This window comes from Sturnira hondurensis, unplaced genomic scaffold (genome assembly GCF_014824575.4).
Source record: "Sturnira hondurensis isolate 20B ecotype Veracruz unplaced genomic scaffold, ASM1482457v3 Scaffold0019216, whole genome shotgun sequence".
Classification (NCBI taxonomy): Eukaryota; Metazoa; Chordata; class Mammalia; order Chiroptera; family Phyllostomidae; genus Sturnira; species Sturnira hondurensis.
Window position 1 is genome coordinate 914,082 of NW_028091847.1, and position 23,902 is coordinate 937,983.

Below are 23,902 nucleotides of genomic sequence, written 5' to 3' on the forward strand. Positions count from 1 at the left end.
TACTAAAACAAGGAGTAAGAGCATCTCTACCTAATATACTGAAACAAACACAGGGAGGCTGCCAAATTGAGGAGGCTAAGAAATGTGGCCATGGGAACAGAACAAACCCCAGAAAAAGAACTAAATCAAATGGAGGTAAGTAATCTATCAGAGTTCAAAACACTGGTGATAAGAATGAACTCATCGAGTATGGCAATAAAATAAAGGAAGAAATGAAGGTTACAGTAAGCGAAATAAAGGAAAATACACAGGGAACCAACAGTGAAAAGGAGAAAGCTGAGACTGAAATCAGTAATTTGGAATAAAAGAAAGAAATAAACATTCAACCAGAAGGAAGAAACAAGAATTCAAACAAATGAAGAGAGGCTTAGGAACCTCTGGGACAACTTTAAACATTCTGACATCTGAACCAGAGGGATGACAGAAGGAGAAGAGGAGGGGCAAGAAATTGAAAACTTATTTGAAAAAATAATGAAGGAGAACTTCCCCAATCTGGCAAAGGAAATAGACTTCCAGGAAGTTCAGGAAGCTCAGAGAGTCCCAAAGAAGTTGGGCCCAAGGAAGCACACACCAAGGCACATCATAATAACATTACCCAAGATTAAAGACAAGGAGAGAATCTTAAAAGCAGCAAGAGTAAAGAAGATAGTTACCTACAAAGAAGTTCCTATGAGACTAGCAGTTGATTTCTCAAAAGAAATTTTGTAAGCAAGAAGCGGCTGGTAAGAAGTACTCAAAATGATGAAAAGCAAGGACCTACATCCAAGATTACTCTACCAAGCAAAGCTATCATTTAGAATGAGAGGGCAGATAAAGTGCTTCCCAGACAACAAAAAACTAGAGGAGTTCCTCACCATAAAGCCATTATTACATGAAATGTTAAAAGGACTTAAGAAAAAGATCAAAACTATGAACATTAAAATGACAACAAACTCTCAACTATCAACAACAACAATTGAACCTAAAAAACAAAAACAAACTAAGCAAAATAAACAAACAACTAGAATAGGAACAGAATCATACATATGGAGATCATTTGGAGTATTACCAACTGGGAGGGGGAAGAAGAATGGGGGGAAATGTGCAGGGATTAAGTACATATTGGTAGGCACAAAATACACAGGGACATGTTAAGAATAGTATAGGAAATGGAGGACCCAAAGAACTTATATCCATGACCCACGGATATGGACTAAGGCAGAGGGATGCTGGAGGAAGGGGGTACTGGGAAGAAGGGGGTAAAGGAGGAAAAATTGGGACAACTGTAAAGCATAAACAATAAATTATACTTTACAAATGAAGAGCTAAATATATAAAATTTCCAAGTAAGTTTTTTTTCTCCTACCCTTTGTCCTCCCTAGATAAATTTTGAACAAGAATTTCAAATTTTCATTAGGGCCAACCAAGAAAAGTAGCTGACCTGAACTTAATGAGTTTTTTAACATTTATAATTTAACCAATAAGATAAAGGCTAAGAAACAAACATCTTGGTTAAAAGATTGAGAAGTGGATCATTCTTAAGATATACACACAATACACTTCAGGAGAATGTATGCCTAAGGATGAGTGTGTGGGGGAGGAAGGAAGGTCTAAGTAGTATTCCTCTGACAGTAAATGCAACAAAGTATTTGGAACACAGATGATGGTCACATACATGTGGCTTCATGCTGTAGTCCGTCCACTCGGAAAGATTCAGATCAATATTTCTTTTGGTCTTACTTTCATCCTGTAAATACTGACTGAAAAAAACAAAGAAAGAATATATTGATGAAACCTTGTGAAGACATTATAATTACAAAGAACACTGTGATGTTTAACATATGCCATTCTTAAATTCATCTCCGTAAGTTTTAGTTTTAAATTTTAATTTTCAGTATGCTTATAGAAATTACACATGCTTTAAAAAAATTAAAACATATAAATGTAAAATGCAAAAGACCTCATAATAATCACCCCAGAAGTAATAGTAATATTTTGCTGTGTATTCCTCTATTTCTCTACTCCACTATTGTATATACAATTTAAAAACACATTTTGTTCTATAAAAAAAGGACTTCATTTACAACTTTTATCTCACTTAAAAACAGATATTAAACAAGACAAGTGGCTTAGACTCTTAAAAAAGAAAAAAGCTGTTACCATGAAAAACTCAGAGAGGCAGGAAGACTATCTTAAATGAAAGAAGACTGAAGACATAAAATATATGCATGAACCCTAACTGGCTTCCTGGATAAGAAAAAAATCAGCCCTGGCTGGTGTAGCTCAGTGGATTGAGCATGGGCCTGCGAACCACACGATCGCGGTTTGATTCCCAGTCAGGGCACATGCCTGGGTTGCAGGCCAGTTCCCAGCAGAAGACTCACAAGAAGCAACCATACATTGATATTTCTCTCCTTCCCTTCCTCTCTAAAGATAAATAAATAAAATCTTAAAAAAAAAATCAGAACATGAACCATTTGAGCCATACATTACATACCGCTGATTACTGATTTTCTTAAGTGTGATAATGACGTTGTGGTTACTTAAGATAATTTCCTTATTCTCAGAAGACATATACTTAGGTATCGGGTGATTAATTTTACACGAATCTGCAGGGGGGTTTCAGATGTAACCCCAACATCTCACAGAAGGTAAACCTGCTTTATAGGAGGACGTACACTTTCAATGGGAACAGCAGCATCACCCCCAGGGGTGAAAACCAGATCTCAGAAGGAAAAAATCAGGTATTTCCATGGCTTGTCGCTTTCTAAAGCTCAAATCAACAAACAAAAAGTCTTATTCCTTAATGTTATTTTCTCATGTAATGCACAAACTAAATTTTTCTTGGGGTGGGGATGAGGATGGGGTAGGGAGGTAACAGTAAAGTACAAAGTTGAGAAAAGGTGGAATGGGGTTATCAGAAAAGGGAGTGGGCTTCAGATACAACCACAGGAGTCAAACCCTTCATACTCTGAAAATATTCAAGCCCTGCCTGGTGTGGCTCAGTGTGTTGGGCATCATCCAGCAGACCGAAAGGCCACCAGTTCAATTCCCGGTCAGGGCACACACCTGAGTGCAGGCCGGGTCCCCAGTTGGGGGTGTGTGAGAGGCAACAGGTAGATGTTTGTCTTGCACATCGATGTTTTTCTCCTCTCCTTCTCCCTCCCTCCCCCTCTCTCTAAAAATAAATAAATAAAACCTTTTTAAAAAATTCAAAAGTATAAATGTCATAAAAGTATGGGTTTTTTTAATATCCTGTTATAAACACCATACCTATCTTGCTGTATTATTCCCATGAGAATGTTTCTGTGCATGCGCGCACATATATATATATATATATATATATATGTATATGTGCACACATAGGTATGTACATCACTGCTTTATAAACAATTTGGTGTATTTTAGGATTTTAAAAAATTTCTCTAGAATTTTTATTCAAGATAAACATCTATAAATGAAAATAATAATTAAAACATTGAAAAAAGAAAGAATTGAACTACTTAGTAACTTTTCATATCATTCATTTAACAAGTTCCTTACTGAAGTATCCTTATTAGAATCATCTAAGTATGCTTACTAAAATTAAAAACAGTAACCTGCATTGGCTTCCAGTGAACAGCAGAGGTTCAAAACAGACTTGTCTTATGGATTAGCTTCCTCACTGTGAGATTCATGTCACCACTTTACACAGCTATGCTTTGAAGCCAGGTTTCTAGCAATTACTATTTGAAATAGTTGCCTACAAATCATACACTCTAACTTAAAAATCACCTCTGGGTTCTAAGAGATGAACTCAACCATCATGGAAAGCACAGAGACATGAGTGGCTTTAAGAATTCAGAGAAACCGCCCTGGCCAGTGTAGCTCAGTGGACTGAGCGCAGGCTGCAAGCCACGGGGTCACCGGTTCAATTCCCAGTCAGGGCACATGCCTGGGTTGTGGGCCAGGTCTCCAATGGGGGCCACCTGAGAGGCAACCACACATTGCTATTTCTCTCCCTCTGCTTCTCCCTCCCTTCCTGTCTCTCTAACAGTAAAATATTTTTAAAAAAGAATTCAGAGAAATAATACTTGCTAGCTAAGAGTTCTAGAACATTCAGAATAATGTGTCAATCCCAAAGAAATCTAAATAAGATATATTTTACCTTATAACATATAACAAACTTGCTTTCAATGATGCTACCAAACAAGACTTCTCAGAGATCAGATATTTGGTTATTTTTAAACAAAAAGATGGATTCAAGTCAAGTCCTGAACCACTGGGAAGACAGTCCTCATTACATTTTAGACCGCCCGCCACAGTTAGAAGACCTAACAAGGGTACAGTGAGGTAACAGTGAAGTCTTTTAACTTTTACTTACAGGAGAATCTCACAGATCCTGCTGCCCTTTTGTCCCATAGAATCCAGATATTTAAGACACTTTTTTCTTAGGTCTATCACCTACAATGGAAAAATGCAACATCCAGAAACAATCACCATAGGAGTGAAATTTTATATCTAAAAAGGAAAAGCATCTTTAAAAAAATCAATATATGTATCAACATGAATGGATTTCTAAGACAGTTTTCATAAAATAGCAGATGATCTGACCCTCATTTCTGTAAAATGTATACCTGTTACACTCATTCCTACAGAAAGGCTTAGCAACTCAATCCCCAAAACATCAGGGGTCCTTCTCAGAGTCACGAGACTTCTTTTTGCTTTTTTCTTTATACTTTTACTTCTCTACAAGTAACCTGTACTAACAAAACTTATAAATAACCTTTGTGTTATTTATAGGTTTACTAAAACTCTTTCTTGTTAAAAGTGAAAGGTACAGCAACTCTCTTCTATCTTTCTAAGTTGTTCGACTCAAGAACTAAGGGACTCTGGAATATGCCTTTAACATTTAGTAAGGCCTTTCAATGGACAGAATAGGGTAGGCTTGGTTTAAGAAAATGGTCATTATCCAGGCCTGGCTGGTGTAGCTCAGTGGATTGAGTGCCAGCCTACAAACCAAAGGGTCGCTGCTGGTTCAATTCCCAGTCAGGGCACATGCTTGGGTTGCAGGCCAGGTCCCCAGTAGGGAGTATGCAAGAGGCAACCATTGATGCTTCTCTCTCTCCCCTCTTCCCCTCTCTCTAAAATAAATAAATAAAATCTTAAGAAAAGAAAGAAAGAAAATGGTCATTATCCAAACTCCAAAAATTAACCCTCTCAACTCACCACCAGGCTCCAATGTACCTTCCGATGAATGGGCACCAGAATTAGTTCCTGTTCAAAGAGATTGACCCCTTTGGTCCATCTTTTCACTGCTTGGTAACCTCCAGACTTTAATTTGGGATAGAAGAAAGTACTGAATGCATGAAGTAGTGGATAGCCTTGTTTTCTATTTCTTTCTACCAGAAGATTCATGTAAAAATTAATGACCTATAATACCAAGAGAGTAAACATCAGAACATGGCAAGTACATTATCAAAACTGAATTTTTAACCTAACTGAATTAGGATTCATTAGATGATAAGCAGAAAGAAGGGAAGATACTAGAGAAGGGGACAAAAGGACTCTGTGGTGGAGGATGGAAAATAAAAATGATCACCACAAAATGGGAAGAATTAAGAAGGAATGAAATTGTCCTTCTGAAGCACATTGATAAGAGTCAAGAGAAGGAACTGAAGGAGGAAGTCTGCAATAATGAAAAGGTGTATGTAACCACCCCCCACACAAAAAATGCAGAAACAATAATTGGAAGTAAATTTTACTATATATAAATTATACGCCCTGGCTGGTGTAGCTCAGTGGATTGAGCACCGGCCTGCGAACTAAAGGATCGCAGTTCAATTCCCAGTCAGGGCACATGCCTGGGTTGCAGGCCAGTTCCCTGCAGGCCAACTCCCAGCAGGGGATGCACGAGAGGCAACCATACATTGATATTTCTCTCCCTTTCTCCTTCCCTCCCCCTCTAAAGATAATAAAAATAAAATAAACCTATAAACAAACAAATAAATATAAATAAATAAAACCTCAATTAAAAAATTAATTGGAAGGAAATATACCAAAACATTAAAATTTTATTAATTTAGTGGTAGCACTTTTGAACAGTTCTTTAACTTTTCCTGTTCTCTCTAAATTTTATGTAATAGATATATTACACTTACATACGAGTTATATAAGAATGTGTCTATATGCTGCTACTCATGGGGGTGGGGCAGGAAGGAAGGAAAAGAAAGAAAATGCAGTGACTGAGCAGTTGGATAAAGGACTAACTGGAAAACTGGCAATAACTAAAAAGCTGGCTTTAGTTAAATATGCAAGGATATAAGATGACAATTAGGCCAATTTTTGCAATTATCACTCAAATGAAATAAACAAAAAGATGTTTCATATATATATGTATATAGTGATCAGTATATCCCTTTATTTTAAATAATACAATGGCTTCTCTAAGAATTCATCTAAAACAAACTGCTGCTTTCTTCCATTTGTCCCCTGCATCCAGGGTTTATAAAATTGGCCCCGAAGATCAGTAAATGAAGTGGTGGATGAAATGAAGCACAAATGCAAAGGAGGGAAACAATGCTAATTAAAGGCAGCAAATAACCAGACAGTCTTTCTGAAGTTCAAGATGTTTTCTTTTTAGATATAACAAAAGCTGCTTTACCAACCCTTACGGTTAAATATTGCTTTGGTTATGGATAGTAGACGGTTAAGCACAATGACATTGGGTGGGTGGAGACAACTTACTTCATCATTGAGCCAGTGATAGTTCCTCAAGGTCTGGATATCTCCTCGAGTGATTCGCAATTTGAAAGCACTACTGAGGATCTCATCCTGTGGGCCATGACCTAATGCATTACCGATTTCCTTTTCCATGTCCTGAATTACAAAGTCCAGAGGTTGCTACTTTAATATAAAACCACTATCAGGCACTAAAAGTCTGAGACTGTAAAAAGCCAATTCCACCTCTTTAACACCTGACCCTTGAGAAAAATACATCATCAAAGATCTACTGAATTAAAGTATGAAAAGATTTAAACTTAAGACTACAAAGCAGTCTAAGAATTATAAAAAACGCTAAATTATTTGCTTCTGAAAATAACTTGGTAATAATATTTATATTTAAGGTATAATCTCAATTTCCCACTACCATTTACTGAACACTATGGTGCCAGATGCCTGAAGCACATCCTTAATCCTTGATTGTGGGGAAAATATCACCATTTTATAGAAGAGGTAACACTCGGAGAATTCAGGTTACATGCTCAAAGTCATAAAATTGTTACAAGGCAGAGCCAAGACTTGAACCTAGGAGTGGCTAACTTATTAGCCTTTGCTCCTCTCAGAATACTTTATCAAAAGTATCTTCATACTTTCCTTATTTTCCTCCCAACTTTTCATTAAACACATCAAAGTAATAAATGACACTGAAGAGATCATATTGTCCATTTTGAACATGAGGAGAGTAAGCCAACAGGCAGTTAACAGGGAAACTAGGCAGCAGCCTAAAGACCATGTCTTTACTGAATAGACAGCTTCATCTACAGAATTATGTAGATAAATGCACATTTAAGCTACCAGACTGAATCTATAAACCCAACAGAAAATATTTCAGCCAAATTTTAATACTGCTTCCTCCCAACTGCACATAATTTTGTAATTTTATGACTTTCTCTCTCCACCTGCATGCCCAACGTATAACAAGTGCTCAAGAGATATTCGCTGGCCCTGGCCAGGTAGCTCAGTTGGTTAGAGCATCCTTCCAATACACCAGGGTTGTGGGTTTGATCTCCAGTCAGGGCACCTATAAGAATCAACCAATGAATGCATTAAAAAGTGGAACATCAAACTGATATTCCTCTCTCTCTCTCTCTCTCAAATCAACAAACAAACAAACAAACAAACAAACACAAACAAAAAGACAGCCCTGACTGGTGTGGCTCAGTTGATTGAGCATCACCCCATTAAGTGAAAGGTTTGATTTCTGGTCAAGGCACATGCCTGGGTTGCAGCCAAGTCCCTGGATGGAGCACGTGCAAGGGGCCGCTTTTGCTTTTTCTCCCTCCCTTCCCCTCTCTCTAAAAATAAGTAAATAAAAACTTTTTTAAAAAAGAGAGAGATTCACTGAACAGGGCTGACTACCACCTACTAAGACAACATTGAAGACAGAGCCAAGATGTGGGCTCGCCTTAAAACGAGTTTTCAACTACCTTCATTTTCTTGTTTTCTATACATTTTTACTATTTTCAAATGCAATAATCAACAGAAGGGAAATTTCAGTAAACCATAATCACTTAAAACTGCAATGAATTCATTCCTCACGCCAAACCCATCCTATGTAACCAAAATATTTTAAGGTTAGAAAAATACAAAGAATTCGTTATATTCCAAGATATGTGACAATTATGTCTAGCCACATTTGTTAAACAGTAGTAATCTTATCCCTCAAACCACCTTCACAGATCATAATGATCAATGTAGCCGGTGACTGGATAGCCCTTAGGACTGATTTCTCTCCTACATTTACCCTTAGCCTGGAGAGACTCTTCAAAACTGCCACTCAAGTCTTGAATAAGTAAGGTTATTTAAAAACACATCTCTTATTCTGATCAACATAAGAAATAATACCTCTGTAAGTTCAAGAAGATCATCCATTCTTTTATCCCTCTCTTTGCTTGAGCAATTTTTTTCTCTTGTCTCAAGTATTGACATTTTCCTCCTGAATAAGCCATTGCTTCCACTGCCCAGGCGGAGTCGGGCTGATACTTCTTCGGACAGGTCAGGTTCCAGCTGGTGTCCTCTCCTCTGATCAAAAAAGTTTCCACATTCTATTGGCTTGTTTAATGACTGTACATATAAACATATACAACACATGAAATGGAAAAGTGACATCCTCTTGAAAGAATAGAGAATTAGCAAATCCTCAAATGAGCAGCACATTTAGCATAACTGTTCCTACAGAAGGGACCAAAAAGCGTTCAAGCATTGAGACTCACAGAACACCTGGATTACAAAGCCACGGAACACAACACACATCGTTTTCCCTGACGATAAAACAAGCAAATTCAGTTCTCTTACCTGAATTTTTAAAAATTTAGTTAAAAAATTTTTTAAAGTTTTAAAACAGCAAAAAATGTAATGCAAATCCCATTGCTCAGAATAAACCACTGCTATCCTTATACTATGTAAAGTTGTTATATTTCATCTTTTTTAAAAAATGTAATTATAAATTATAGAACAATGCACAAAATATAAATTACAAAATTAACACCAATGTAATCACCATTCAGGTCAACAAGTATAATTCTAAAGGAACCCAGAAACTTTGATATGACCCTTCCTTATCATGACCCCATGTAACCCTTAATACTGAATTAATCTGGTAGGCAAGCTATTTTAAAATTAGGAAATTTATTTAGATATAGAGCTTTGGACTAGAACCACACTCTCCACACACTTAGCCAATACTCTTCACTAGCTAACTGCCAAATATACCAGTCTCAGGAAACCAGTAGCTGCTGAGCCTTCCTATGGTCACAGACAGTAAAGCCTCCAGGTTCAGCAGAGATAGAAGCAGGATGTAGTCTTCAGCCAGGTAACACATTATTACAGACATTACCACCCCACCCCCACACCATCAATCCTCTCTCAAGACTTAGTCCCCCCACTTCTTTCAGTCTTTGTTCCACAACTAATAAATGATAATTAAACACAAAAGCTTCACTCTGAATCACTGGGAACCAGGAAATTAGAGAAGGTAATGTTCTAAGACTTATGACTTAAGACCATGGCTTAAGACTGTAACTTTACCCTTAAGACTAATTGTTATGAAGAAATCTAATGGGAGAAGAGAAATTTGATCAAACTGATACAGTACACTTAACACAAAGTCCTGTACACTTTGGTATTTGTATGTAGCTAAGATGTGAAATAATCTAAAACTTCAAGTTTACATTTAATTTAGCAATGTATTTCTTTCAGCTATGCCATCGTTGTTAAAGATGTTGGTGTTGCTATGGAAATCATTGGAACACTTTTTTAAAAAGATTTTATTTATTTTTTTTAGAAAGAGGGGAAGGGAGGGAGAAAGAAACATTGATCAGTTAGTTGCTCCTCACATACCAGCAATCAGGGACCTAGCTCAAAACCTAGGCACATGCCCTAACAGATGACCTTTCGTTAGGTGGGACAAGACCCAACCCACTAAGCTACACACCAGTCATGGCTAGGACACTTCTTATTCTAATACTTAATAGAAAAAAGCCTAAGTAAGCAAAAGATTGATGCTATTTTCAAGTAAATCTAAAATCCTGACTCTGAAAAATAAGGTCTTGAGCATGTATCTCTCCTAGAGATGTATGGACTTCAAATACCCTCTACAAGAAGCCAGGCAGCACACATAAGGGCAGGGAGGGAGACACACTGATCTCCCTTACAAACAAAGGTGGCTGTAATGCAGAGACAGAAATCCAGCAACTCAGAAGGAAGCTAAAGTTGTTTCTCTTCAATACCTGCTTTTTCAAAGAAAACAGAATTAGGAATCAAATTAACATGTCATCTTTCTTATTTTTCCTGGGCACCAAAATATTATTAATAAGTCAGGTGAAAGAGTAAAAAGATATAAATTTTAGCTAGTGTTCCTACTTACACCTTCATTTTCAAGTCTGATTCCAACTGTCTTCTCTGTATCCAAAATTTTCCCCTTTGAATACCTGAGGGAGTAACAATAGAGATTACTGGCTGGATGATTTTAACGTACATGTTAGACTAGCTGTAAAAATAACATATAATAATTTGCAAACAAAAACTGTCTTGAGTTTAATATAGTCCTCTAAAGCAAGGGTCAGCAAAATTTTTATTAAAAGGATCAGACAGTATGCATGTCCTGTGGTTTGTTAAATCTTTTCAACTTCCAGTAGAGTTTAAAAGCAGCCATGCATAGTAAGCAAATGAATGGGCAAGGCTGTGTTTCAATAAAACTTTAGTTAAAAAAACAAAAAAACAGGCAGGGGGACCAAATTTGGCCCATAGGCCATATTTTACCAACCAACCTATGCTATAACTAACAATCGTCCTAAAGCATGCAGAACTGCCTTCACTGTTCATGTACCAGAGGTGTCCACCACACCCACACTTCTCTAAATGGCACTTGCATCTCCCAACCCCCAATGCCTAAGGAGACAAAGGCATCTCCCAAGTTACAGTGGGCATCTGACACAAAGGCTACCTATGTACCCATATATGCTGACCAGCTCCCAGAGTTGAGGACAGTTCACAATTCCTTAGACATTGTTACTCATAAATACAGCTTATAAAGTGAGAAAATAATGTCAAATGAAAACTTAGAATAAACTGAACCAAGTACCTCTTTTCACTCCTTATTGGACATAGAGGCCCCCTTGTTTCAACAACTCTATCTGTGAGGACAGTAAAGAAAAAATAAAGTCTCTTCTTTATTAATCAATATATAGCTAGAATTTCAACTTAGTTTCCAAAATATCAAGACATTAACTTACATTGAAATGTTAAAACAATTTCCAAACACTAGCCTCCTTACAAATCAAGTTGCTTAAAAATACATAAATTGCTTTCTTCTTTAAATATAATCTTTAGTGTAAACTGACTGATATCTGCTCACTTGGTAAACTACAATTTAGTGGACAGCAAGTAGATAAATGCAAGGAAATTAATATAACAAATATAAAGAAATTAATTTTAGGTTTACAAAATATGAGCTACTACTATATATAGAAGCTGGGAATAATAACCAAGTAGTATTCTATAAATCTGCTTCATCTTAAAATAACTTTTTTACTAACCTACTGGTACTGGGTAAAGTAGTCAATGCCCTGGGGTCTGATAAAGTGTTAAGGTCTGGTATACCATCTTTCACAAGTATATCATTTTTCAATTTCATATGCACTTGAACTAAGTTCAGTATATTAAGATAGGGCTAAATCGGGAAACTCACATTGTTTTGGAACAAACTGAGTTGTTCTGACTCCATAACTCTGATCGTCCCCCCAGCCTTTGGTCTTTAGTGTATCCATGTGACATCTTGGAGAACTTGGAAATACAAAAAATGAAGACATTCAGATACAAAATAAAAATCTACCATAAATATTCATTACCTGACAAGTTTCTCCAAACAGGAGTTACTGATTATCCTGAATCATCAAATTACAAGAGGATGTGCCCTGACCAGTGTGGCTCAGTTGGTTGGGTGCCGATGTTTCTCGCCCTCTTTCTCCCTCCCTTCCCCTCTCTCTAAAAATACATAAATAAACTCTTTAAACAAAATTATGAGAGGATGCAACACAGCATCAACTGACACAAGGATAAAAGGAGTCTAATACTGATTCTAATATTTCAGCCAAGTTACTAACCTCCAATTCTATTTGTAAAACTGCATGTTCTCAATCCTCAGCAACACCTTGACTGAAAAACCGTGTGTGATAAAACTCAGGTTAAAAGATGGAAAATTTTACATAATACACTGAAATGGATCTTTAAACAACACATTAAAAGCAGGAATGCTAGCCCTGGCTGGTGTAGCTCAGTGCATTGAGTGCAGGCCTGCAAACCACATGATCGTGGTTCGATTCCCAGTCAGGGCACATGCCTGGGTTGCAGGACAGTTCCCAGAATGGGACGCACGAGAGGCAACCATACATTGATATTTCTCTCTCTCTCCTTCCCTTCCCCTCTAAAGATAAATAAATAAATAAAATATAAAAAACTTTTAAAAAATTCCCAAATATTCCTTTGTTATTTCTTCATTCAACAAGGTAGATAGTCTTGTGACTTTTTCACCTTCAATTTGCTGTTACATAATTTCTGGGACACCACTCCGTGTATTCTCACTTACTGAAATAATCAGTGTACCTCAATCCTGACCTCACATACTTTTTGTCCCCTTTTTACAACTGAATACAAAGCCAGACATCAACTCCTTCTGTCATTCTCACCTACTTGCTCAAATTATTAGCGTATTTAATTAACAAGGAGTCTTCTAAGAAAAACTTCTTAATGACCTGGGCAACTTTGATCTTATCTCTAGAGTGGAAGATTTCCAATTGTGCTTAAGATGCATCCACTAAGATGCCTCAGGAGCTTTGCGTGTACAAGAGACGGAGGGGAGGGGAGGAGGGAGGAGCAAACAGGAGAGGAGAGCAGGGAGAAAGAGGCGGAGAGACAGAGATTACAGGACATGTGTACATAGGGAGGTTGCAAAAACTCCCTGCTTCCTGATTTCAACCAGTGGTTTCACTTTTCTGTATCAGTGTCAAGTAAGAATACACTTGAACAAAGAATTTGAAAGCTAACAAAATTATACTTTGCATAAGCACTATTCTATATAATTCATTAGTAGATACAATTTGTTCAGACAAATTACAGGGCTAGTTCTCTCAATGTTAATCTTTTTCCCCACAAAACCCTTCCTACCTATTGGTAGGAATAGGTAATATTCCTACCAATTTCCTCTCCAAAAACAAGAGAAAAGATGTCTGGCAAAGCACTGCTCTTGTCAGCTCATCTTTACCTGTGATGAGGTGACATCACAGGAGGAACAGGGTTTCCATGAACACCTTCTTTAAGTCGTTCCAATAACCTTCGGTACTTCTCTCTTTCCTCTTTTTGAACACCCTAAATAAAAGAAAGCATGTTGGATAACTTCTGGCACATTAAACATATAATTAAGTCATAAGCAAAGACTTAATAGGTTATAGGTGTGTTTCATTTCTCAGCACAGTGTTTTAAATTTCTTTAAATTAATTACTAACTTTGTAAATTGAAAAGAAAATTCCCAAAATCTGGCCTTTTGAAAAACTGAATCAACAATCTAGAGCTAGGAAGGGCTATTCCTTTAGATGGGCCACTCACTCCAGCCCACATCACTCATTTACATTATCTCCTAGACCTTGAATGCATCTGAGTTTTTGACAGCAGAACTAGGTTAACCATAAAACAACTCAGTAGAGATAATCCACGTGTATACTCAGAACATTCAGCTTCCAAAATGTAAATGGTCTTGCCAAAGTCACAGATGATGTTGTATGGCCAGATGCAACAGATACTTTTTCAGCCTTTGTGTTACTTGACCCTCTCTTCAGCATCTCACCCTGGTGACTGCTCCTTGCCTTTCTGGACAATACACTCTCCTGATTTCATACCTTCTCAGTCTCCACTACAGATTATTTCTTCTTCTGCCTACCCAAAATGCCAATGGTCCTACCCATTATCTCTTCTTACACTACACGCTCTCCCTAAATATCTCAGCCCCCTCGATTTATATAAGACCAATAAGCAGAAGATTCAGGAATGTTTCTCTAACCCTGCCTTCCTCTCAAAACTCTATGGGCCAGGTCACTTTGCATGTTCCACATGTACTTTAAACAATGTGCAAAACTGAAGTCACTATAACTTCCCCCTAAACACCCAGGGTATCTTGGTCAGTGGCACACATTTATCCAAGATTGAAATCTGGGCCTCAGGCTCTTCCTGCTAACTTTATATTATGCTTAAACAATGAATATGTCCTTGCTAATATTACCTTTTAGTATTTTGAGAATATATCCTGTGTATACCCTTTACGTGCTTAGTCTCATCTCTTACTTCTCATCTAAGAGGCACTGAAGCCTACTTTATGACACCTCTCCTTAAACCCCCTCCATGCCTCCCTCTGCCTGCCTCTGTTTGTTCAGTACAACTACTTATGTGTAAGATCCTAGAGGACAGAACCATATTTTATTCAATGCAAACTGCTGACCACAGGCACCCAAATGAGCATTTCTAGGATGAGCAAAACCAAGTGGCTGAGAAAACCACAGGTGATGGTCCTGGAAAATGCCAGATGCAGGAATAATTCTAAATGCTCCTCAACTAAGTGAAGATGTCAAGAGGAAAGTGAAGAGAAGCTCGTTGATGAAGATATGCTAAGTGCCCTGAAAAGGGAAGGAAAGAGCAACCAAGTGCACTATTTGACTTCTCTTACTTAGTCAGTTATTACAGTGTAAAAAGAAACAAGTTAGAACAATTCAGGCACCCAAACAGAATCTATAATCTTATCTCTTCCTAACATGACTCCTTTTTATTTCTTACAGTGAAAATATTCTAGAAATTGACTGAATCACCTATCTATAGAATATCTTAGAAGGATACATACAAGTTTTAAACAGGGTGGCAGAGCCTGGTACGGAAGTGAGACTGTGAAGTTCATAGTCACAGTACAACCTTTTGTGCCATAGTACATACATTACTTACCCCCCTAGAAATTCATAAAATAGTTTTCAAAAGAGATCAGGCTAGAAAGGCTTACCTCCTCCACAGTACAATGGGGACGCCTTAGACCTTTGCCACCCTCTTCGGTAATCATGTCTGTTGTGACCTGTTCCTGAGGTTTCCAAGTTAGGGAACTCTCTAGATTGCTTCTGCTATGGCGGCGGCCACCTGGTCTTCTATTATAGCCTTCTGAGTTCAAAGTAAAACTGAGAGGCAGAAAAGAATTTTTTAATTCATCACCAAACTGCTCGAATTGCTGGCATCTAAGCCTCAGACCATTCTGTGATTACGTTTCCCAGATTAAGCTTGCTCCTGGCAAATCAGACAACTAGCATTCACACAAGTTAGATGCATCTCTAGAGTAGAGGGCACCCCAGAACTGCACTGAAGAACGTCGATTTCCAGGCACCAGGGCTGCCACATAAAAGCCTCTGCCTTCTTCCTCACGTTCAACTTTCTAACCCCAGCTCTGGAATTAGCTCCCCTACTGCACCCACCCTCCCTAGTACTGCACTTGTCCTTCACTCACTCAGAATTATTGGTGTGACTGATGTCTATATCCCACACGAAACTTTAAATTCCATGAAGACAGGGACTATATCCCTTTTTTTTTTTTTAAACTTGAGGTTTTTTATTTATTTATTTATGTATGTATGTATCTTTAGAGGGGAAGGAGAGAGGGAGAGAAACATCAATGTATGGTTGCCTTTTGTGCGTCCCCTGCTGGGAGTTGGCCTGCAGGGAACCTGCCTGCAACCCAGGCATGTGCCCTGACTGGGAATCGAACCGCGATCCTCTGGTTCGCAGGCCGGTGCTCAATCCACTGAGCTACACCAGCCAGGGCCAGGGACTATATCCTTTCATCACTATATCCTAGCACATGATCTACGTGGAAAGGCACTCAATATCTGCTGAATGCTAAGTTAATGAATGTAAATTAAAAGCCTGTCTCTCCTACCATTACAAATAGTGGGATACACTGACACTATACCTCCTGGACTGATGTTTGAAAAAGGATATGCTACATATATAATATTTTTACAAAAGAAGTTGCATAATCTAGCCCTGGCTGGTATGCCTCAGTGGACTGAGCATGACCTGTGAACTGAAAGGTCACTGGTTCAATTCCCAATCAGGGCACACGCCTGGGTTTCAGGCCAGGTCCCCAGTAGGGGGAATGGGGAGGTAACCAACTGAACAATGTTTCTCTCACACATTGATGATTCTCTCCCTCTTTCTCCCTCCCCCCTCCTCTCTCTAAAAATAAATAAAATAAAATCTTTATAAAAGAAAGTTGCATAATCTAAAACAAATAATGAATAAACATCAGACAAAATTTAAGAACATTCTACAAATATTTTATACAGGGTGGGGCAAAAATAGATTTATAGTCTGAGTATATGCAACAGTTTATTCTTGTATAATTATTAATGTAGTTACTGTATTATTTTCCATAGGAACAACTGCACATCTACTTTTGCCCCATCCTGTACCCTTTAGAAATATCCACGCTATTGAAGACAAAGACAGTCTGAGGAGTTGTTCCAGATTAAAGGAGATTAACAAGACATGAAAATTAAATGTAATACATGATCCTGCACTGAACTGTGGACCAGAAAAAAACAGTAATTGCTATTATGGATAAATTTGAGTAAGATTATAAAATAGCATTATATGAAATTTCTGATTTTTATAATCTATGATTATATAAGTACATATCCTTTCTTTTTTTAAATTTTATTTATTTATTTTTGGAGAGAGAGGAAAGAGAAGGAGAGAAACATCAATGTGTGGTTGCCCCTCACATGTCCCCAACAGGGGACCCAGCCCACAACCCAGGCATATGCCCCAACTGGGAACTGAACTAGTGACCCCTTGGTCCGTAGTAGGTCAGTACCCAATTCACCAAGCCACACCACCCAGGGTTAAATATCCTTATTCTCAAGAAATAAACACAAACACACTCAAGTACTTACAATTGAAATGTCTTAAATCTAAGACTCTCAAATGGTTCAGAAAAGAATATTATGTATGTATGACAGAAAATAATACAGAAATCAGCAAAATGGTAACAGCTGGTGAATCTGGGTCAAGTGAAGACAAACACACAAAGCAAAAACTGATACAACTGGGCAAAAAAAATAAACAAGTCCACAATTACAGTAGAAAATATCAATACCCCTTGTTCATTAATCAATAAAAAAGTAGACAGAAAACCTTTAAGACCTGTAAAATACCACAAACTTGAGCTGACATTTATAACACTCAACAAAAGCAAAATACACATTTTTTTCAAGTGCACACTGGATATGACCCATATAGACCATATTCTAAGTCATGAAACATGTTATAATTTAAAAGACCAGAAACCATACCAAGCATACTCTCTGACCATAATGGAATTAAACTGAATAACAGAAAGACTGTTTAGTTTATAATTATTTAGTTTCATTCTCTGGGAAGTCCCAAATATTTGGATATTAAACAACAGACTTCTATACTTCAGAATCACTGGTTAAAGAGAAAGTAAAACAGAAATTAGAAAATATTTTTAGATTGAATAAAAATTAAAACCAATTATTTCAAAATGTGTGGGATGCAGCTAAAGCAATGCTTATAGAAAACAATTTTAGCATTAAATGCTTAGAGAAGTTCAAATATTTAAATACGTGTGTCCCAAATACCAGAGCATCTTTTACATAACCACAAGATAATCATCAAATGCAGGCACTTTAGCAGTAATGCAACATGTAAGTAACATGTAGGCCATATTTAAATTTCTCCGAAGATATTAAAGATACCCTCCACATCAATTTTCCCCTATCCTAAATCCAGTGCAGGAGCCCATACTGCATTGGTTGTTGTCGTGTATCTTTAGTTTCCTTTGAACTGAAACTGGTTTTCAGCCTTTCCTCACCTTTATAATGAAGAATATAGTTTAATCAGTTTTCTTAATTTTTAGATTTATATTATTGACTTTGCAGGAATATGAACTAACTGATGATGTCCTTCTCAATGCAATAAATCTGGAGGCCGTGATGTCCGTTTGTCTCACTGTGGGTTTGCCTTTAACTTTGTTCCTTTGGTTAAGGTGGTATCAAGCAGGTTTCTTTAAAGTTACTTTCTTTCCCTTTGTAATTAACAAGTAATTTGTGAGGAGACATTTTGCATTTATGTAAATACCACATACCTCCTCAAACTTCTACTTAGTAACTTGAGCTCAATTAATTCCTGTATGTATCAATTACTACCATGATAGTTACAAAATGGAGATCTTCTAATTCTACCATTCCCGCTACACTTACTAGCGGCAACCTACTATAAAGATCTTTCCCTCCCACAGTACACGCTTATCAGCATCTGTATTCTTCTTTATTTTAATGCTTAAATTGTCCCCAATGTGGCCAGTGGAAGCCCCTTCAAGTTTCCTCCTGTTTTGTGATGACACGTCCCCAGCTTTTGAGCACTCCTTTAATTTCTGGCATAGGATGTTCCGAACACACTTTGCATTTTCTTTCCTGGTTGTACGATCAACCATTTATCCAACTCCAGAAAGCCCTAGGTTTTAGTGAGTATCCCATCCTCAAATATGAGTGGACAGCCAAGGATCACCAGGTATTTGAATAAAGTAATATGAAAGTAAGACCAAAAATAAACCAAAGGGGGGAGGGAATTCAGAGGAAGTAAAATAGAGAAGAAATTTTAAAATAATTAACAGCTTTAGAGAAATAATAAAAGATGGCGCATCCTTACAATAAGAACAAGATACCTAGAGAAAGAAAAACCATCGGGAGTAGGGAGTGGGAGGATGCTTACAACTTAAAAGCTATAAAGCACCTCCCTGCCAAAAAAATCAGTAAAAGATTTTCTTAAAAGGGCAAAGACAACAACAAAAAGAGAATATGCTTAAAAATTAGATCAATCCAAAAGGTCCAATATCCAAACAGTAGAAATTGTAGAAAAGTGAAAACACAAAAAGGAGAAGAGAATTACTAATAAAATAAGAACAGGTCAGTGTATGAAAATTCATCAGGCTAGACACATGATTTCTGCATGCATACTATACTTTAATAAAAGTTTATGCCATGGCCGGTGTCGCTCAGTGGATTGAGTGCAGGCCTGCGAACCAGAATCGTGGTTCAATTCCCAGACAGGGCAGGATGGCACATGCCTGGGTTGCAGGCCAGTTCCCAGCAGGGGACCCATGAGAGGCAACCATACATTGACATTCTCTCCCTCTCTCCTTCTCTTCCCCTCTAAAGATAAATAAATAAGGTTTTCAAAATCAGATGTAATGAGCATATAAAATGGCAGAAAAAGGAACAAGTACAAGTTTCTCACTAGCTGTTACGATATTCAGTAAGCCACTAACCTCAGAGTACTCAACGAGATTACATAATAGAGTAAGAGTAAGTATGCCTCACTAGCAAGAGTGAGCCCCTAATAAGTGCCAAGTACCCACTTAAAGAAGGCAGAGTTGAACACTTACCCAAAGGAAGGCAGGACTCTTCGAGGATGATCGCGAGTTACTGTCACTCTGATCTTTGGATAGTCACTTATTCCATTCGGAGACTTATTACCTATTTTAAAAATGCATTTGTAATTGTAAAAAAGCAAATAAATAAAAACAAAACACTTATCCACGGCCTGCATTACAAAAAACCACTGTGTGATCAGTCTATATTGTAGAGAACTACATGTCTGATTTTTTCAAATGATATTACTAAACAGCCCAGAGGTCCAGCACAAACTTCGTAAAGTTAAGGAAAAGCAATAGTGTTTAGTTTGTCTTTGATCTCAGATAAACAATACACACGCAAACTTTTCTAGTTTTGCTTGCTGGGACCAATAAGAGGCATGAAGAACTCAATGATTACAACCCCCTCCCCCAGCCTGATAATCTAATCAAACTGAGTAAATTTGTCAAATTATGTCTTTTTCCCAAGAAAACGTAAGTATTTTTAAATGAAAACCTGCCATATGTTACTACATTTCACTGGAAGCTTCTAATACCTGTTATATGGCTACTATACTTCAGAAAATAGTAACCAAATTTTCATCAGCCACATTTTCTGCTGGAGCCATTTATAGGGGTTTGGAGTCCCTGAGGACTCCAAAATGCAACAGAAAAAACTGAAAATTTTGTCGTAAGTCAGTAGCAGCAAAACATAAACTAACCTGAATCCATTTGTTTACAAAACTTGAGTAGAGCCAACGTTTAATCCCAATGGATATTTTTAAATAAGTCAATAAAAACAATATATCTAAAATAGGATAAATTCAAAACCCCCAAACACATTTCTAAGGGTTTCATATCAGAGACTGCGGACTTCTTTCTGTAAGAAACCTGCCCTAGAAATAACTGTGCTTCTCTGACGACACTATACAAACTTATAGAAATATAGTGCCAGTACCTCAGGCACAAGATAAAATCTACCATCTCTTCCATATATCAACTTTAATGGCAAATAATTTTAAACATTTATATATTCAAACAATATCAAGATTAAGAAATTTAATTTGCATTAACTTTTAAAATAAGATTAAAGACTTTAAAAACGTATCATCTTTAGCCCTGGCTGGTATAGCTCAGGGGATTGAGCATGGGCCAGTGAAGCAAAGGGCCTCTGGTTCGATTCCCAGTCAGGGCACATGCCTGGGTTGTAGGCCAGGTCCCCAGTAGAGGACACATGAGAGGCAACCGCACACTGATGTTTCTCTTCCACTCTTTCTCCTTCCCTTCCCCTCTCTCTAAAAATAAAAAAATAAATAAAATATTTTTTAAAAAGAATAGATGAAAAGACTATTTAAAAAGCAAAGCCAAAATGTATCATCTTTGTCCCAGGTCCCCTGGAACCAGATTCTCAGACTTGAGGGTACACATTTCCTTTCCTTCTCTCTTCTCTGCCACCAGAGGTACTTCACTTTAAAAGTTTGTTTGAGAAGCATTGCTCTAAGGTTTTTATCATTTCCTTAGCTTCTTCCACTTTCAACTTCTGAACCCACAACTTCTCTAAAGCTCTTTTCCCCCTTCCTCTCAAACTTTACAAATCCACCTGCCTGGCAGAGATCACACCATTTTCAGGACTCTGACTTCTTCCTATTCCCGTACCATAGCATCGTGTACAGTACATTCAATAATTACATTTAAATTCTGGGGTATGGATGACATAGAGGTTCCTAATCCATAAAACTATGAGAACTGGGAACCTAAGATTTCTCCTCAGTCAGATGATGTCCCTCAAAGGCAGAGTTTTACTATTTTTATTGTTGCTATTTCTTTTGTTATTAAAGGTTTTATTATTTTATTGTTTCTGATAACAGCACAGTGCCTGCCACAGAGTAAACTCTCAGAAAATGTTTGTGTTTCTTGTTTTATTTTGTTTTGTAATGAATGAAACTTGATCTAAGTCACATTAAGGACACTGATAATACAAATAGAAAACACAGTAAATTCAAAGACAATTCTAAAGGAAAGCTATTTGTTTTTTAGAATGATAAAATGCCTGTGTTCTCATCCCAACCCAAATCAGTGTTTTCCTTTCATTTTCTCAAAACTCAGAAAAAAGAAGTAGGAGAAGATAGGGGAAACAGAAGCATTCTGGACCACCTCACCCAGTTTCAGCATGTTGTTCCAGGATCCAGAACCTGTCAGTTCACAAGATGAAGAGTTCGAAAATACCTTAAAATCAAATAGAATGATCTCTGTAGTACATAATTTTATAATTTAAGTTTCTAATAGAAAACAAGCCATTCTATTGATTATTTAGCCAGCTCACAGAAAAGAAGTAACATCAATAAAACCCGAGATTTAATTTGCAAAAACTCACAAATGATGTAAAAAAATAACAATTCCAAGGTCTTCAAATATACTTTTTAGTAGTTAGGCTCTTTATACACATTTTTTAAGTATGTAATTTCTTAACTTCTAATATTTTACCCTTTATGCCAAGACTAATAAAGACATGAACATTTCTGGAAAGAAGACATTGTACACATGAATTCCTAAAATGAGAGCATTTTCCAAATTTTATTTTAATGATTAAGCACAAAAGTCAGTAATCCCAACAAAGCCCCAGCCCCACTGACCTCTCCTGAAGGGGCTGCATTCCGTGTTCCGTTACAAGCAGAAGTTACCATGGGCTTTGTGGTCAGCTGGAGTGGGATTCCGAGTAAGCTGGCAGCATTATAGAGACTGTTTTTCACTTGGTGAATAAAGCAATCTAGAAAGTGTAATATAGATCACATACAAATTACATGTACATGTAAGTACAAAGTATTAAACTTCTGGCAAAACGTAAGATTGTATCTGTAAAAAGGTCTTTCAATTTTTATTAGGAGTCCTATTTTCAGTCATTGAAATAAAAAGGGATCTGTAAAAAAGTTTTTCTTCTCCCTGAATAACTTGAATTCCAGCACTGTGATTTTTTGAAAGATTTTATTTATTTTAAAAGAGGGGAAGGGAGGGAGAGAGAGAGAGAGAGAGAAACATCAATGTGTGGTTGCCTCTCATGTACCCCTCACTGGGGTCCTGGCCTGAAACCCAGGCATATGCCCTGACTGGGAATTGAATCAGCGACCCTTTGGGCACAGACCAGGACTCAATCCACTGAACCATGCCAGCCAGGGCTCAGCACTGCGATTTTTTTTTTAGTAAAATATCTGTGAAGCTACAAAAATATGAAACAATCAGTTTAACAAATCACACACTGATTCACACAGAGAAAAATCCTGAAACAAAAACTCTCAAGCAATGAGTTTTCCTGAATATACAAAAAGAAATCTATACCCAAGACACAGGGGCATAATTTAGCAACATGGGGCTTATAGTCACTATGTATGGCAGAGTCCTACAGGAAATACCACGTACTCCCTGGTCTGTCCTTCCTTCCAAGGCAGGTAACAATACAGTTGTCCTAAACAACTACTTACTAAGTTAAGTGCCTATTGTATCTTGGCTATACCCAGGGCAGAAATTAGTGAAGTATTAAGATATATAATTCTTAAACACCTATGATAAAACAAAGCTATCCTTCTACGGGAGATGTGTTGGAAGATCTCAGATTCACCCGCCCCCTACCAATCAAATATAAAGTTTACAAAGTAAGTAAACAGTCCTGGATGGTGTGGCTCAAGGGACTGAACACTGGCCCATGAACCCAAAGGCTGCCAGTTCAATTTCCAGTTAGGGCACACACCCGAGTTGTGGGCCAGGTCTCTAGTTGGGGGTGTGTGAGAGGCAACAGATGGATGTGCCTCTCACACACTGATGTTTCTCTCTCTTTTTTCCCTCCTTTACCCTCTCTCTAAAGGAGATAAATAAAATCTTTTAAAAAATAAAGAAATAAACACGGGGAGGGGCCCAAATTCCTTCTTTTCTCACTGTCCCTTTCTTACTTCCTACACTGATCATTTATTTTCTGCAATTTCCTTTCTATGTCCTAATTAAGGGTATTCTAAAGCACCAGTTAAAAAGATCAGCACTTCAGCGACACTCTGCTTTAGAGAAAAGTAGTCTGAAGTTGAAATGATGGCTTTTAAGCAACAAGCACTCTAGAACATATAAGACAAAATACTTTACAGAAAGGGAATAACTTAAACAGCAAGGAGGTGATAGCTGGGTAAAGCAGAATCCAATCTGAAGTAATCTGTAACTAGAGAA

General features: G+C 37.4%; 1 protein-coding gene across 6 annotated transcripts in view; it reads right to left on the reverse strand.

Moving 5' to 3' along the window:
- SENP2 (SUMO specific peptidase 2) overlaps nt 1–23,902 on the reverse strand; it is a 37,773-nt gene that overhangs the window by 6,420 nt on the left and 7,451 nt on the right. For 3 of the 6 annotated variants that reach the window (XM_037070958.1, XM_037070960.1, XM_037070963.1), the window contains 13 exons: nt 22,330–22,463; nt 21,856–21,922; nt 19,730–19,820; nt 15,278–15,446; nt 13,502–13,605; nt 11,930–12,024; nt 11,324–11,375; nt 10,607–10,670; nt 8,587–8,805; nt 6,706–6,837; nt 5,188–5,391; nt 4,343–4,422; nt 1,655–1,739 (listed from right to left, as the gene is read on the reverse strand). In XM_037070958.1, the coding sequence (XP_036926853.1) occupies nt 1,655–1,739; nt 4,343–4,422; nt 5,188–5,391; nt 6,706–6,837; nt 8,587–8,805; nt 10,607–10,670; nt 11,324–11,375; nt 11,930–12,024; nt 13,502–13,605; nt 15,278–15,446; nt 19,730–19,820; nt 21,856–21,922; nt 22,330–22,463 (1,496 nt within the window). The remainder of the gene's footprint in view (nt 1–1,654; nt 1,740–4,342; nt 4,423–5,187; nt 5,392–6,705; nt 6,838–8,586; nt 8,806–10,606; nt 10,671–11,323; nt 11,376–11,929; nt 12,025–13,501; nt 13,606–15,277; nt 15,447–19,729; nt 19,821–21,855; nt 21,923–22,329; nt 22,464–23,902) is intronic. The other 3 variants (XM_037070959.1, XM_037070961.1, XM_037070962.1) reach the window with 2 other exon arrangements.